The following is a 15,797-nucleotide window of genomic DNA, read 5'->3' as shown; positions in this document are numbered from 1 at the left end:
GTAAAGAATGGTCAGATTGGGTTTGCCTGAAAGACTGACAGGCGGAACCAATCGGTCCTCCCCTGTGAAAGGGGTCTTGAGCAACGAATCTAACATTTAGCAAACATTCTCTGACGGTGAATCCTCCAGGTCCATGCGTTTAAAATTACAGGCATGGATACCCCATCAGAGAAGGCTTCTGAGAGAAAAAATTCATACTGCACTTCAAAAGAACTCCAAGTATACATTTATTAGAGATGAAAGTCAAACCCACCTAGCCTTCTGGCACGGATGTGAACGTAGCCCGACTCAAGTCTTTAGGGCCTTCTAGCTACGACAACCTCAGAAGGACTACCCACACCCAACTCCTAAATATCTTAATATTTGCAAGTGCGTTTGCTAGAGCAATAAAAGCCCCATAAGCCATAAAAACCTATCCACAGCATATGTAAGCCTTTAGCTCGCTTTGCAGCATTTGCGCTCTAAATGTGTTTTTAAATCCAGTGTAAAAAGATCCCATTCAGCGAATATGATTAGAAGCTGCATTTGGTGTCAAAGAGCTCCATTAATTAATATTTCTGGGGGGGGGGGCACAGAAAAAGTTTATGAATGAGCCATAAAGTTTTCACTATAAAAATATTGTTCTATTGAAACTGTATTGGAATTTCTGTGATTTAAAAGCTTTAAAAAAAAAATGTAATGATTTCTTTTTCAGCGACCCCATTAGCATTATTACTCCCATTTCCGGTCTGTAGTGTGTTACAGCACAGCTCCGTGTCACACTGCTATCCATCACTTCTGGGTGTGGGGGAGGCAGGAGAACCAGACTGCACAGCGGGGACACACCGACACAGCAAGAAGTGTTGAAAAGCTGCAGTGATAAACAGCGAGTCACCCAGAAATTTTTAGACATACCTGTTTCGCCTAACGTGCAATGAGACTATTTGCACATCTCATTATCAGGTAAATACAGACACTGAACCTCTGCCAACAATAGAAAACAACGTGAAAAGTAGCTGAGGATCACATGGGGTCACAAGCAACTGATTAGGGACCACTGATTTACAACCTGCTACACAGAAAGTCCCTGATTCGTCACAAGATAATGTACGTTGGTAGGTCATCATTCTCTGCCACGCACTGTACGATCTCTCCTTCGTTGCGGTGTGTTTCTCTATGTCGAACGACATCAAATTCATTGGCGAAACATTTGCCACATTCTGGGCAATCGAAGGGTTTTTCCCCAGAGTGCGTTTTCAGATGGCGGGTGAGAGCTGAGCTTTGCCGAAAGCATTTGCCGCACTCAGGGCAGGGAAAGGGGCGTTCTCCGGTGTGAGTGCGGAGGTGCCGCATTAGGCAGCCGTTGTATAGGAAGCACTTGCCGCACTGCCGGCACACGTGGGGCCTCTCCATGGTGTGGCTCCTGATGTGCCGGTCGCAGGTGGCCTTTATGGGAAACAATTTCTCGCATTCCGTGCAGGGGTACAGGACCTCCCCAGCGTGCATGCGAAGATGCATCTCGTAGTTTTCCCGCTTCCTGAATAATTTTCCGCACTGCGGACAAGGAATGGGCTGGTCTTTCACGTGGATGGTTTTATGACGGTCCAAGCGAGACTTGGTGCCAAATGATTTGCCGCATTCAGAGCACTCCCAGGAAGCTTCAACATTGTGTATTTTCATATGATTTACCAAAGCGGACTGAGAGTTAAAAAAATGTCCGCACACAGCGCACACCTGCAGCTTCTCCTCATTGTGATGCACAATGTGCTCATCCAGGTCATTTTGTTCCCGAAAACATTCACCGCAATCAGCACAAACATACAACTCTGGCTTGATTGCAGGTGGGCGGTCCCCAGAAATGTTGACCGGGGTTCCCTGACCTGTAGGCTGCTTCAATATTTCCATAACAGGCTTTTTATCATCGGTGGTAGAGCAATCTACCGCCTGATTATCAGATTTCTTCTGCAGGGAAGGTTTGGTTTCTTTTTGATCAGTCTGGTGAGGAGATGCCGTGCCACTGCTTCCATCATCGGTAGTCTGGTTGACCATGACCCTCTTTACACACCAGACGTTTACTTTGGACTCTCCCGAAGGACCACAGCCGGTTTGTACTGGGGTGATGACATCTTCCATGAACCAGTCTGTATAAAACAGAAAAATAAATCTTATAATGGGCAGTTTAACCACTGAGTAGAGGTGATAATATTTTGATTCATATAGTGATTTTCTGTTTGTTACCCATTTTCTACTTTCTGTATTGGTTACAGTGAGGGGGGGGGGGGGGAAAGTATTTGATCCCCTGCTGATTTTGTACATTTGCCCACTGACAAAGAACTAGGGTTGTCCCGATACCTTTTTTTTTAGGACCGAGTACAAGTACCGATATTTTTTTTTCATGTACTCGCCGATACCGAACACCGATACTTTTTTTTAAATGTGTCCCCAAATGCAGCCATGTCCCCCCACATAATGCAGCCATGTCCCCCCACATAATGCAGCCATGTCCCCCCACATAATGCAGCCATGTCCCCCCACATAATGCAGCCATGTCCCCCCACATAATGCAGCCATGTCCACCACATAATGCAGCCATGTCCCCCACATATTGCAGCCATGTCGCACATACCTTGATGATGCCGTCCAATCCCGCGCAAGGGGGAGTGTCTATACGCGGCGGGGATACAGCTATTCAAACGAAAGCTGTACTGTTCCCCGCACGCTGATTAACGGCGGCGGCGGCTTTGCGGTTTGCGGCAGGGGGGGGGGGGCAAGTATTCTATTTCAGTATCGGGGGTATTTGCGGGAGTACAAGTACTCCCGCAAATACTCGGTACCGATACTGGTATCGGTATCGGGACAACCCTACAAAGAACTAATTCGTCTATAATTCTATTGGTAGATTTATTTTAACAAAAATATCCAGAAAAAAAGTAATTTAAAAAACGTTATGAATTAAAATTGCATTTTAAGGAGTAAATTCATTATTTGACCCCTTCGCGAAACGTGACTTCATACTTGGTGGCAAAACCCTTGTTGGCAATCACAGAGGTCAGAGGTTTCTTGTAGTTGGCCATCATGATTCAGATGGGACTGTACTTGTGCTTTCTTGAGTAGGTAGGCCTTGCCGGCACTGCATGATTTTAGTCCCTCATGGTGTAGTGTGTTACCAATTCTTTTCTTGGCGTCTATGGTGCCAGCTGCCTTAAGATCATCGACAAGATTCTCCCATGTAGTTCTGGGCTGATACCTCACCGTTCTCATGGTCATTAAGGCTTGGTTCATACCTAAACACTGTGCATCCCAGTTTTCCGTTTTAGGGACGAATCAGGGCGGAATCTTTGCCTGAATTTGACCCTGAAACTGAGCCAAAGACATACATCGCGCTTCACAGCTGAGATATGCGAACCAGCTCCATAGAGGCGGTCACATTCTATGCGAATTCACATAGGTGTGAACCCAGCCTAAAACTCCATGAGGTGAGATCTTGCATGGAACCCCAGATCGAGGGAGATTGACAGCTATTTTTGGTTTCTTCCATTTGCGAAGATTCGCACCAACTGTTGTCACCCTCTCACCAAGTTGCTGGACGATGGTCTTGTAGCCTATGCCAGCCTTGTGTAGGTCTACAATCTTGTCCCTGACATCCTTGGACAGTTCTTTGGTCTTGGCCATGGTGGAGAGATTGAAATCTGATTGATTGCTTCTGTGCACAGGTGTCTTTTATACAGGTAACAAGCTGAGATTAGGAGCACTCCCTTTAAGAGAGAGAGTGCTCCCAATCTCAGCTTGTTGCCTGTATAGAAGACACCTGGGAACCAGAAATCTTGCCGATTGATAGGGCATCAAATAATTTCACTCATTAAAAACGCAAAACAAATTTATACATTTTTTAAAATGTGCTTTTTTTTTGGATAATTTTGTTATTCTGTCTCTCACTGTTAAAATAAACCTAACATTAAAATTATAGACTGATCATTACTTTGTCAGTGGGCAAACGTACAAAATCAGCAGGGGATCAAATACTTTTTTCCCCCTCACTGTATAGCCAAATGGAATGGTAACACATTTTTCTCTTTAGGCCTCATACACATGGACAGGCAAAGGTTAATGCAAAAGTTTAAAATGCCATCATTTATACCCACACGCAGGAAGCCACAGGTGGCACATGCAGAGCCATAAAAGTGAATGGCTGCAGCAAGTTTGTACTTCAATATATGTCAATGCTTTGGTGAACAGGCGTAAATATAAATCTATAAAATCACAGATCTTCCACGATACCAGGAGAAAAAATAAATAAATAGAATAGCAGCCAGCAAAAAATGTGTTTTTATAAAGATTAAGAAGTTCTGATATGCAGAGCTAGTCAGATATATCAAATGGCATTCACAATCAAATATAATGAACACTAACGTGATAGGTAAAGTCCATATGACGAATGATGGAAGGGTAGATGAAAGCCCCACACTATAGCTTCAGTGCAATAAGAAGTGCACACACCACCACTGTTTCCAGCAAGTCTCCTCACCAGAACAGTTGCACCCTCGAATTATAAAGAGGTCATGTAAACTGAACATCAAGTGAAGCGGCTCCCATCAACCACCATAGGGCTGCACATGTAGATTCAAAACGAACAGCTACACGATCGTGCATAGATGCCAGCTTCCAGATCACATGTTCATAGAAGGCTCACCGAGATGATAAACAAAAGAATTGCCCATGAAGTACATATGAAATCGAGCAAAAGCTTTTATCAAAATTGTACTTACGAACATTGAATAAAAAGAAGCTTCTAAACAATCAAAATGGCCATGGCTAGTAGCGTGCTTGTGTCATGTCAGGTCCTGCCTAACGCGTTCCATCATCAGCAGACATCACCTATCACTAGCGTTCATCTTAATTTGATTGTCAATGCCATGTGATATACAGTTAGGTCCATATATATTTGGACACAGGCACAATTTTAGTTGTTTTCAGGTATTTACCAAAACATATTCAAGTTATAGTTAGATAATGGATATGGGCTGAAAGCGCACACTAAGGTTCAATTTGAGGGTATGTACATCAAAAATCGGGAGGAAGGGTTTAGGAATTACAGCTCTTAAGAATAGCCACCACCCCTTTTTCAAAGGACCAAAGGTTATTGGACAATTGAATCAAAACGGTTTCAAGGCCAGGATGTGAGCTACTCCTTCGTTATTTCTTCATCAACTAAGCAGGTAAAAGGGTCTGGAGTTGATTTTAAGTGTGGCATTTGCAATCTATTGTTGTGAACCTGCATCATGTGTTCAAATGAGCTGTCCATGCAAGTGAAACAGGCAATTGTAAGGCTTCAGAATTAAACAAATCCATCAGAGATAGCAGCAACTTTAGAAGTGGCCAAATCAACAGTTTGGTACATTCTGAGGAAAGGACGTTCACGGAAGACAACAGTGGTGGATGATCGCAGGATCCTGTTTACTGTAAAGAAAAACCCATTCACAACATCCGGACAAGCGAAGGACACCCTCCAGGAGGTTGGCGTATCATTGTCAAAGTCGACAATCAAGAGAAGACTTCATGAGAGAAAATACAGAGAAGTCACCAAAAGAGAAGTCACCAAAAGGTGCAAACTATTCATAAGCCTGAATAATAGAAAAGCCAGATTAGACTTGGCCAAAAAAATAAAAATAAAATAAAAATAAAATCGAAAAAACCCATGCCAGTTCTGGAAAAGTATTCTTTGGACTGATAAAACAAAGATTAACTACTTCCTGCCCGGCCTATAGCAAAATGACGGCTGGGCGGTGGTTCAGTTATCCTGACTGGACGTCATATGACGTCCAGCAGGATAATAGGGGGCCCGCATCAGTCTGACACACCGCTACACCGATCTCGGTAAAGCCTCCGACGGAGGCTCTTTATCATGTGATCACGGCTGATCACAATGTAAACAGGAAGAGCTGTTGATCGGCTTTTCCTCACTCGCGTCTGACAGACGTGAGTAGAGGAGAGTAGAGGAGAGCCGATCGTCTGCTCTCCTGACGGGAGGGGTCTGTGCTGATAGTTTACCGCAGAGGTGATCAAATACTACCAGAAGAAAGCTCTATTTGCGGGAACAAAATGATAAAAATTCTGTTTGGGTACAGTGTAGCATGACTGCACAATTGTCATTTAAACAGCGACAGCGCAGAAAGCTGAAAACTGGCTTGGGCAGGAAGGGGGTGCAAGTGCCCAGTATTGAAGTGGTTGAGATGTACCAAAATGACTGGAAGACAAAGGGTGGAGAAGGCTTGGAACAGCTTGTGATCCAAAGCACACAACATTATCTGTAAAACATGGTGGAGGCAGTGTGATGGCATGGGCATGCATGGCTTCCAGTGGCACTGGGTCATTGATGTGACCGAAGCAGCCGGATGAATTCTGCAGTGTTTAGAGATAATACTGTCAAGCCCAGAGTAAGCCAAAAGCAGAAAAGTTGATTGGACGGCGCTTTACAGTACAGATGGATGAGGATTCAAAAACACACTGCAAAAGCAACCCAGGAGATTTTGAAGGGAAAGAAGTGGAATATTCTGCAATGGCCAAGTCAATCACCTGATCTCAACCCAATTGAGCATGCATTTCACTTGCTGGAGGCAAAACTAGAGGCAGAAAGACCCACAAAGAACAACTGAAGACAGCTGCAGTTAGAGCCTGGCAAAGCAGCAGAAAGGAGGAAACCCAGTCTTTGGTAATGTCAATGGGTTGTAGACTTCAGGCAGTCATTGCCAGTAAAGGACTCAACAAAATAAAAAAACATTTTATTTATGATTATATTCATTTGTCCAATTACATTTGAGCTCCTTAAAATGGGAGAACTGTGTATAAAAACGGTTGCAGTTGTACTTTATGTTTATGTTCAACCCCTTAAATTAAAGCTGAAAGTCTGCACTTCAAATTCATTTGGAGTGTTTCATTTTAAAATTTTATTCTGGTGGCATACAGAGTCAAAAAAGTATGAAAATTGTGCATGTGTCCAAATATATATATGGACCCCCAACGGTACCCGTTTAGTGCTGCATATCAGGACTTTGTAAAACACATGTGCATATGGCATATTTCCTGATTGCAGAATGGCTATTGATTACTCTGATGCACCAAAGTATTGACGTACCGTATCTGCGAACACAAGTGAATAATGCCATTCACTTCTATGAATGGTTGTATGTGCCACCTGCAGTTCGCTTGGCAGGGCAAAAAATTGCCCTAGTCTTGCTATTGAATCTTGTCAGCCTCTCACTGTTCATATACATGAGGGCTTAGGCTTAGTTTACACATGTGGTTGGTGAAAGGGGGAGGGGCGTAAAAATAGTCAGTTTAAGTTTGTTTTTACACCACACTTCTTAAGCTGAAAAAGCAGCCGTACATACTCTGTCGCATCCAGCTGGCAGTACCACCGTGGAATGCAACCTATTTAAGTAAACAGGGCCATGCTGCAACCATGGGCCAAATGCTAGGCTCAATGCTGTGGTGCACTCGCTCTTCTCTTGCTCTATATTGTGGAGCCGTCAAGGTGGAATTCACAGTAGAGGAAAGATGTGCATAAACTGGAAAAAGGTCTTGGAAATTATCAGAACATCTGATGCCAGTGCTAGAGAATCCTTGGTCCTGGCTACCAACAGGGGTAACTCATTGTTCTACTATCGCTTCTCGGCCTTTTGGCTAAGATCAAGTGTAGTATCTGTTCTTATCAGTTGCCAATAGGTGGTGCTAAGCGGACTGTCCCCGGTACCCTGTGGCAGGGGGAAAGGGATGGCAGTCGGCGGACGCTAAGCCTGTTGGCGTGGAGGTGGAAGCCTTCTGATCGGGACAGAGAGGCATGAGGTCGAAGCCAAGAGGCCGGGTCCCTGGCCGTTGGCCTGGATTTGGTGGTATCTGCCCCAGTCAGTTGTTCTGGAGGGAACCCTTGCTTCTCCTTTAACCGGGAAGGAGCGGGTAGTACTTCCAGAATGTGATTAGGTGGGAGAGATAGGGATTGTGGGTACAGTCTGCTTAGGTAGGCTCTCCCCGACCTCTTCTCCCACCTCCCTGGCTGGGAAGGGTGCTGCCGGTCCGGACCGGGGGCTAGGGACCATTGAAAAGCCTGTGGAGATTGTGCCCCTGGAGTGGCAGTCCAGGGGTGCCATACATTGCACGAGTGTTTGAGGGGCACTCATCGTGTGGCACCTTCAGGTCACTGATCTCCACAACACACTTTTCACACCTGCCTCTAGGGCCGGGCCTTTTGGCTCGGACCAGAGGAATTTTTGATTCCTGGCCGGAGGGCCGGCCAATGTATTGCACATTGGTCACTTTACCTCACTCTCCCATCTTCCTTCTCCCCACTTTCCTTTTTTATTTTACCCCTTGTTTGTCTTGTTTTGTCACTTTTTTTTGGTTGGTGCGTGCACTTTAAGTGTGGCTAGTAGGGTGCTGGTCCTCGGGCCTGCCTCTGAAAGTCTTGGGAGTTGGTGGACATGGCCTTCTGGCTTAGTTCGCTGGCTCTCATGGGGTCTCCCTTCGGGGGAGCCTCACCGAGGAGGGTTCTGTTTCGGCAGTCCCTCCGAGGATGTTGGGTCCTTGTGGCTTCGGCTGCTTGGACCAAGATGGGTCCATATGGCTTCGGCTGTATGGACCACAGTAACTCTAGTCCCTGCCAGGAGCCTAACGCCCCGGGGGATCAGAGACGGGTCCTCTTCGGAGGACCAATTGACGATGGCACCCATCGCAGTTTTTTGTGTTTCACTCTTTATGTGTGTGCACATTTTTTCCTGCACCGGGTGGAGTTTTTGGGTTGTGTTTTGCACGCCACAGGCTTTTCAATAGAAAAAAAATCAGTGATCACCCTCCATTAGGTGATAACAACCCACCCCCCCCCCCCCCCCAAATACTATGCCTATTGTCATGGCTGGATTGGAAATTCACCAAGCCAGGGAGTTTCCCGCTTGGCTACAGAGAAGCACAGTGAGGTTGAGATTAGGAGAAACCCGATTCCAGTTCAAAAAGATGTTGCACCAAAAAGGCCTTGAATGGAATTGAGCGAAGGGATGGCCTCAAATGAGCCTACCGTGAGGCTTAGAACAATCATAGAGAATCTTACTGAGGGAGGTCTCTGATCTTAAGAATAGAGTTTTGACTTTGAAGATGAAGTCTGTGGATGTAGAATCCCCCGAGGAAGGGGATGCAACAAACCTTCCATTGTGAAAAGTAGTACTTTTTCTCCTGACACACTAGGAATGGGCTCGGGAATGTTCATGATCCCACCTGCCCGATCTCGCCAGGGAGCAGACACTGCGAATCACAGGCACGGAGACATTTCGCTGTCCCCAGCTGCACAGATCGGGAAGGGCCTCAGCGCCTGTGATTAGTGGTGTGCAGTGACAACTTCCAGGGAGGATCAGGCAGGTGGGATCCTAAACATGCCTGAGCCCATCTCTATGTGACCCCTTTGGTGAATTTGTAAACTGCCTCAAACAGACTTTTGTCTTCAAAAGAGCATATATAGTTATGCTCATAAGTTTATATACCCTTTCAGAATTTATGATTTCTTGGTCATTTTTCAGAGAATATGAATGACAACACAAAAACGTTTCTTTCACTCATGGTTAGTGTTTGGCTGAAGCCATTTATTATCAATCAACTGTGTTTACTCTTTAAATCATAATCACAAAACAGAAACTACCCAAATGACCCTGATCAAAGGTTTACATACCCCAGTTCTTAATACCGTGTATTCCCCCCTTTAACATCAATGACAGCTTGAAGTCTTGTGTGGTATTTGTGGATGAGGCTCTTTATCTTCTCAGATGGTAAACCTGCCCATTCCTTTTAGGCAAAAAGCCTCCAGTTCCTGTAAATTCTTGGGCTGTCTTGCATGAATGGCATGTTTGAGATCTCCCCAGAGGGGCTTAATGATATTGAGGTCAGGAGATGGAGATGGCCACTCCAGAACCTTAAATTTATTCTGCTGTAGCCAATGACAGGTCGACTTGGCCTTGTGTTTTGGATCATTGTCATGTTGGAATGTCCAAGTACGTCCCATGCGCAGCTTCCTGGCTGATGAATGTTAATGTTCCTCCAATATTTTTTGATAACATACTGCATTCATCTTGCCATCAATTTTGACCAAATTTTCTGTGCCTTTGTAGCTCACACATCCCCAAAACATCAGCGATCCACCTCCGTCTTTCACAGTAGGAATGGTGTACCTTTCATCATAGGCCTTGTTTATTCCTCTCCAAATGAAGAGTTTATGGTTAGAAAGCTAAATTTTGGTCTCATCACTCCAAATGACTTTGTGCCAAAAGGTTTGAGGCTTGTCTCTGTGCTGTTTGGCGTATTGTAAGCGGGATACTTAATGGCATTTGTGTAGCAGATGCTTTCTTCTGGCGACTCGACCATGCAGCCCATCTTTCTTCAAGTGCCGCCTTACTGTGCGCATCTGGGAACAGCCACACCACATGTTTTCAGAGAGTCCTGTATTTCATCTGAAGTTATTGTTGGGTAGTTTGTTGTGATTAGGATTTTAAAAAAAAAGAAGCGTAAACACAGTTCATTGATAATAAATAGCTTCCCCCAGGAATTAAGAATGCGCTTAGACGCAAGTTTTTAGCGCTTAGACGCGAGTTTCACAACTCGCATTCGGCGCTCTATAAGAATTTATTCCGATCCGATCCAATCAGTAGTGTTCAAACTCTAAGAAATGTTTTTGTGTTATCATTCATATTCTCAAAAATGGCCAAGAAATCATAAATCCTGCCAGGGTATGTAAACTTATGAGCACAACTGTATAAGGCAATGCATAAACACAAAATTAGTAATGCCTCGTACACGCAGTTGGACATTCCGACATCAAAACCGTGGATTTTTTGCTCGAACTTGTCTTGCATACACACGGTCACATAAATGTTGTCGGAAATTCTGAACGTCAAGAACGCGGTCATTTACAACACTACGACGAGCCACTGGGGTAAACGGCAGGCAATGGGTCTGAGGGGGAAGGAAGTATACTGTACTGCAGATCCAGCACTGGACAGAAATATGTACCGGCTAAATATTCTGTTGGACCTTCAACTGGTTTGTAGAGAAATTAGGATACAGATAGATACAATTATATGTAAACTTCAGACACAACCAATTTATCATCAATCACAAGCAGTTTATGTAAAACAGTTATGGTTCATACCATCTGGCTCAGCGCTGTTGGTCTTAGTCTGTGGGACCACACGTGGAGCATTAGAGCTGGCTACAGTATTTGGGACCACGCGTGGAGCTTTGGCGCTGGTTACAGCATTTGGGACCGCACGTGGAACACTGGAGCTGGTTACCGTATTTTTGTGGTTTTGGCCTTGCGTCCATTTGTCACCTGAAAAAGACATCTAAATATGATTTTTTTTTTTCATACTAGTTTTTATTATTATTAAACCTTAATACTCAGAACTAAAGATCTTACTGCATGGCTTCCTCCCTGTGCACTGCAATATGTACCAGCCCTCTAGTTATGTTAAAAAAAAAAAAAAAAAAGCAGAACCTGCTGTGTGTACTTTGTAGAAGAAAAGCACCCCCACTGCAAACAGTGACTTGCTTCCGTTTCATGGCTCTGCTGCAGGAGTATATAGGTAAAATGGGTCCCATTTTATCTGAGTGCTCCTGCAACAGGAGCTACAAGAAATAGTGTGCATTGTCATAGAAAAAAAAGTCTGCATCCCCCATGTACCCTGAACCTTAAAAAGGCCTACCTTACACAGCTATGCTGCACCACCTTCTGTGGTGGAAGGGGGGACACCAGATGTTTTGTTGCAGTTTAGTAACAGGAGGGTTTCTAGCCTGTGACTGCCTGTGATACCCAATACACTGATTTTCAACATTTTAAAGTGGAACTTTATTCAGAAAATTAAGTCCTGCAAGATCGTCAGGCTGGCCCCTTCCTGCAGGTAGAGCTAGCTATGTAAAACCTAAAAAATAAGTGCCTATACTGTTTAAAATCCAGTAATACACACTGGGGGTTATTTATGAAAGGTAAATAGATTTTGCACTACAAGTGCAAAGTGCACTTGGAAGTGCGGTCGCTGTAAATCTGAGGGGGAGATCTAAAATGAGGGGAAGCTCTGCTGATTTTATTATCCAATCGTGTGCAAGCTAAAATGCTGTTTTTTATTTTCCTTGCATGTCCCCCTCAGATCTGTACTTCCAAGTGCACTTTCAGTGCAATTTCAAGCACACTTTTGTAGTGCAAAGTGGATTTGCCTTTAGAAAATAACCCCCACTGTCTCACCCGGCTCTGCACATGCTCAGTTGCTTTCCATGTTTAGGCAATGCTTAGGCAATGTCGCCAATGGAGAGGACACACTGGGACAGCCCAGCCGCAGAGAAAGATGGGGGGAGGGGAGGGTGGCGAAGCAGCTCAATCCTTGAGAAGACAATTGATAAATCATAAAATACAATGTAAGGCAAGTATAAATAAAAAATAAATACAATCTAATACCAATGACATACAGTAATATACAATAAGGGTGTAGGCATTCCCCCCCCCCCCATTGTCTCACTTTGCACTTCCACTGCCCTCACTAATTATCCTTTTAATAATTTTTTATCACCATTTGGTGCACCTCCCCCTGAAGCTCCTTTGTCATTTGCTATATATATATATATATATATATATATATATATATATATATATATATATATATATACACATACATACACACACACACACATCTGTTCACGGTTTCCTCATACCCCTATTCTCCATTTATTACCTTACATAGATCTAGTCCATTCACACATACATCCCCTTCCCGGTCGCCACTGGAGACCTCACCTGGTCCCTCCTGCCCCCGCGGATGATGGGGGTCGTAGGTAAGCAGCTAAACCCTTGTTCCTTCCCAATTATCATGTTTTCTAGTCAGGCTTGATTGTGTCTCTTTAAGCCTGTTATAATTGTTTAGTTCTTGATGGTTTGTCAATTTATTTCAGATTGTTCTCCTGACGAAGCGGCTACAAGCCGCGAAACTAGTAGAGACACCCTCAGTGACCCCTATTCCCACTGTGACCTTCCCCCTCTCGGGGGTTGAATACTGTGGTGACACATATGGATGGCTTGGGATCCAAATGCCTAGCAGCTACAGTATGTGTAGCCGCTGCCATTTTTTTTGCTGCGAGGGGTGGAACTCCACTTTAAATTGATTTGCTTAGTTAAACTTTATGATTTACTGCTTCTCAGGGGCTCTGGGCTTCAGTAAAATGGCAGTCTCCGACAAGAAGAAACAGGAGCAATGCTGGACGCAATTTACAGCACATACTAATTTGTAGAGTAGTGAAGGCTGGAACACCTGTCAGATTTTAGATTTCTGTGTCCCTGTTGCCGATTTCCCCTCACTTCCAATCTGGTAATAGAAGTTGTCAACAGAACAAGAACTCTGCCAATGGAGCCCGGATATCAGTAAAAACCTGACAGAGGTCCAAACTTCACTCCATCCAAAACTGAAAAATACACCTTAAAGCTTATTTAAAAGATAAACAGGACAACGATCATTTTGAAAGGATGTGGAAAGTTTCTAGCCAGCAGCCAATCAGATATCTGTATCTTACAGTACAAGCAGCTCACCGATTGGTGCAGGCTTCACATGTTTTACACGCAAGTCCCTAATCTTCGCCTTGTGCTACTGACCTTCAAGTTTGATTTCTTTTTTACAAGCCAAAAGTTTATGTTTGGCATAGTCTTCATCGTCATCATCATAGTCGTCGTCATCATCATCAATTGTCACAACGATCTCCGAATCTGAATTTCCATGACCTGCATATTGTAAAATATAAAAGTTCAGTACTTGTACACCAATGCGTCCCTCACTTAAGCAAAAACGATCAGCCATTATTAACCTCTTGCTAACCATGTAACTATATATATATATCCGCAAGAAAAGTTGGTTTCAACCCCAAGCTGCCATACATACGTGTCCAGTGGCGGCAAATTGTGTACCCACAGCCCCCCTGGTTGGTTGTATACGAGCCCAGCACTTCTATGGCGTGGATAGTGCTTCCCTCCGGCGACTGGTTGGCGGCTTCCACTGTGTGTCTCCTCCTCCTAGGCCAATTGAATCGTTTCAAGACCCGCTTCCTGATTGGCCAGGAGAATCAGTGTGACAATAGGGAATATTAATTTGCCTTGTCACAACTGGTTGCCCCCCGAACCCACCCTTTTTTAAAGCCTACTAAAGCCTCAAGCTCTAATCACGTGCTTTTTCTGGGAGCGGGTATCTGTCTTTACACTTTGTTCAAAAATTCACATTTAAAATTTTCAAGGCGTATCTGTTTTCTCACCTGATGGACTGAGGCTCCGGTGGTCCTCCATCTTCACGTCTTTGCACAGATTCCCCTGTACGTCTTGTATGCAACCCAACAACTCCTAAAAGAAAAATACAATAAATTAATAATCAACCAACATTCTTAGGGCTCATTTACACCTTCTGAAGACAAACCACAGTGAATTGCTTGTCAGAGGGCATTTGGCATGCAGTGAGGAGGCATCGAGTTGCCTTTACCCCCTAAAACCCTGCACCATCGTGCTGCAATCATCCCACAATGCAGCTGAATGGGTTATGTGAAGGATGCTTCAGTTTAATTCTCCCTGCTCGTTATGCTGTGTGTGTGTTAGAGGATTTCTGGTGTGACTCATTCCTAGGCTAACAGGCTGTTGATATGGTAATGACCTTTCCTCAGCCAGTCCTAGTTCAAAGGGTAAATGGTCTAGTGTGTTGTGTGAAGAAGCCCTGTGTTTACTGTTATTAGATAAGTGGCTCATGTTAATTATTCTGATTGCTTCATTGTGGTAATTATCTCTTCTATATGCGGGGCCAGGCTGTCTAAATAATGTATTCTGTACCACTAGTAATTAACGTCACTGATGTCATTATCTAAAGAAATGTGTCTGGCAGGTTCGGTGCCAGAGGGTCTAGAGACTGATTAGTTCAAGGAGATATCATTGTTTCCAAGGATCTGTATTGAAGACCCCCACTGTGTGAGGGGGGGGCGGAGATTGTCATTGTAACAGCTTGTAACCTGCATATAACCAGCTGAATGCTGCCATTAAAGTCTGTCTTGTTCCAGCAGTAAGCTTGGGCTCATGTGTGGCTTATTGGGCGACCCCAGGAATATCCCTCCTCGTGGAATATTGGGGTGATTTGCTTTTATGGGGAGAAGGGAAGACTTTGACGGGGACATCATTCTAATACCGTCACAGGTTACATTTGGGAGGTGGAATTTTTTGTAAAAATGCAGTCGAAGAAGTTGGACTTTTGTAGGTTTTATCCTCCTAAAGAAAAATCTCCCACTCTTCACAATCACGTCTTATTAAAGCCATCAGTTTTCGGAAGAACTTATTATTGAGCAACTATTTAAGAATGGAGCGCAAAAAGGGCAAAGTTAGAACCAAAATATCTGATGAGCACTTTGAGAAATTCTACTCCATACATCCAAGCAAATAATGAGGTGTTCGTTTATCGTAAACCATGTCAAATAATCGCACACATTTTATGTTGCCATCTTTTAGAATAAAATAAAGAATGAAGTACAGATAGGTACAATATCTATATCAGTGATCGTTATCTTGCGATATGCTTAACTTTCTGCTCTCCATAAACACACACACACACACACACACACACACACACAGGGCCAGATTCAGGTACGAGTTACGACGGCGTATCTCCAGATACGCCGTCGTAACTCTGAGTGTGCGGGGTCGTATCTATGTGCCTGATTCTTAGAATCAGTTACACATAGATTTCCCTAAGATCCAACCGGTGTAAGTCTCTTACGCCGTC

General features: G+C 44.1%; 1 protein-coding gene and 1 pseudogene across 1 annotated transcript in view; one reads left to right on the top strand and one right to left on the bottom strand.

Annotated features, from left to right (window-relative positions):
- Positions 1-210: 210 nt before the first annotated feature.
- Positions 211-15,797, bottom strand: part of LOC120914281 (gastrula zinc finger protein XlCGF26.1-like) — a 28,275-nt gene continuing 12,688 nt past the window's right edge. The window contains exons 2-5 of the mRNA XM_040324906.1: positions 14,296-14,380; positions 13,646-13,771; positions 11,162-11,341; positions 211-2,120 (exon numbers count right to left, since the gene is read on the bottom strand). Coding sequence (XP_040180840.1) covers positions 1,075-2,120; positions 11,162-11,341; positions 13,646-13,771; positions 14,296-14,326 — 1,383 coding nt within the window. The 5' untranslated portion in view covers positions 14,327-14,380 and the 3' untranslated portion in view covers positions 211-1,074. The remainder of the gene's footprint in view (positions 2,121-11,161; positions 11,342-13,645; positions 13,772-14,295; positions 14,381-15,797) is intronic.
- Positions 7,640-7,770, top strand: LOC120914678 (annotated as a pseudogene).

The sequence above is a fragment of the Rana temporaria genome, chromosome 9, assembly GCF_905171775.1.
Source record: "Rana temporaria chromosome 9, aRanTem1.1, whole genome shotgun sequence".
NCBI classification, from domain to species: Eukaryota; Metazoa; Chordata; class Amphibia; order Anura; family Ranidae; genus Rana; species Rana temporaria.
Note: the sequence above shows the minus strand (reverse complement) of the source record. Positions and strands in the feature narration are given on the sequence as shown.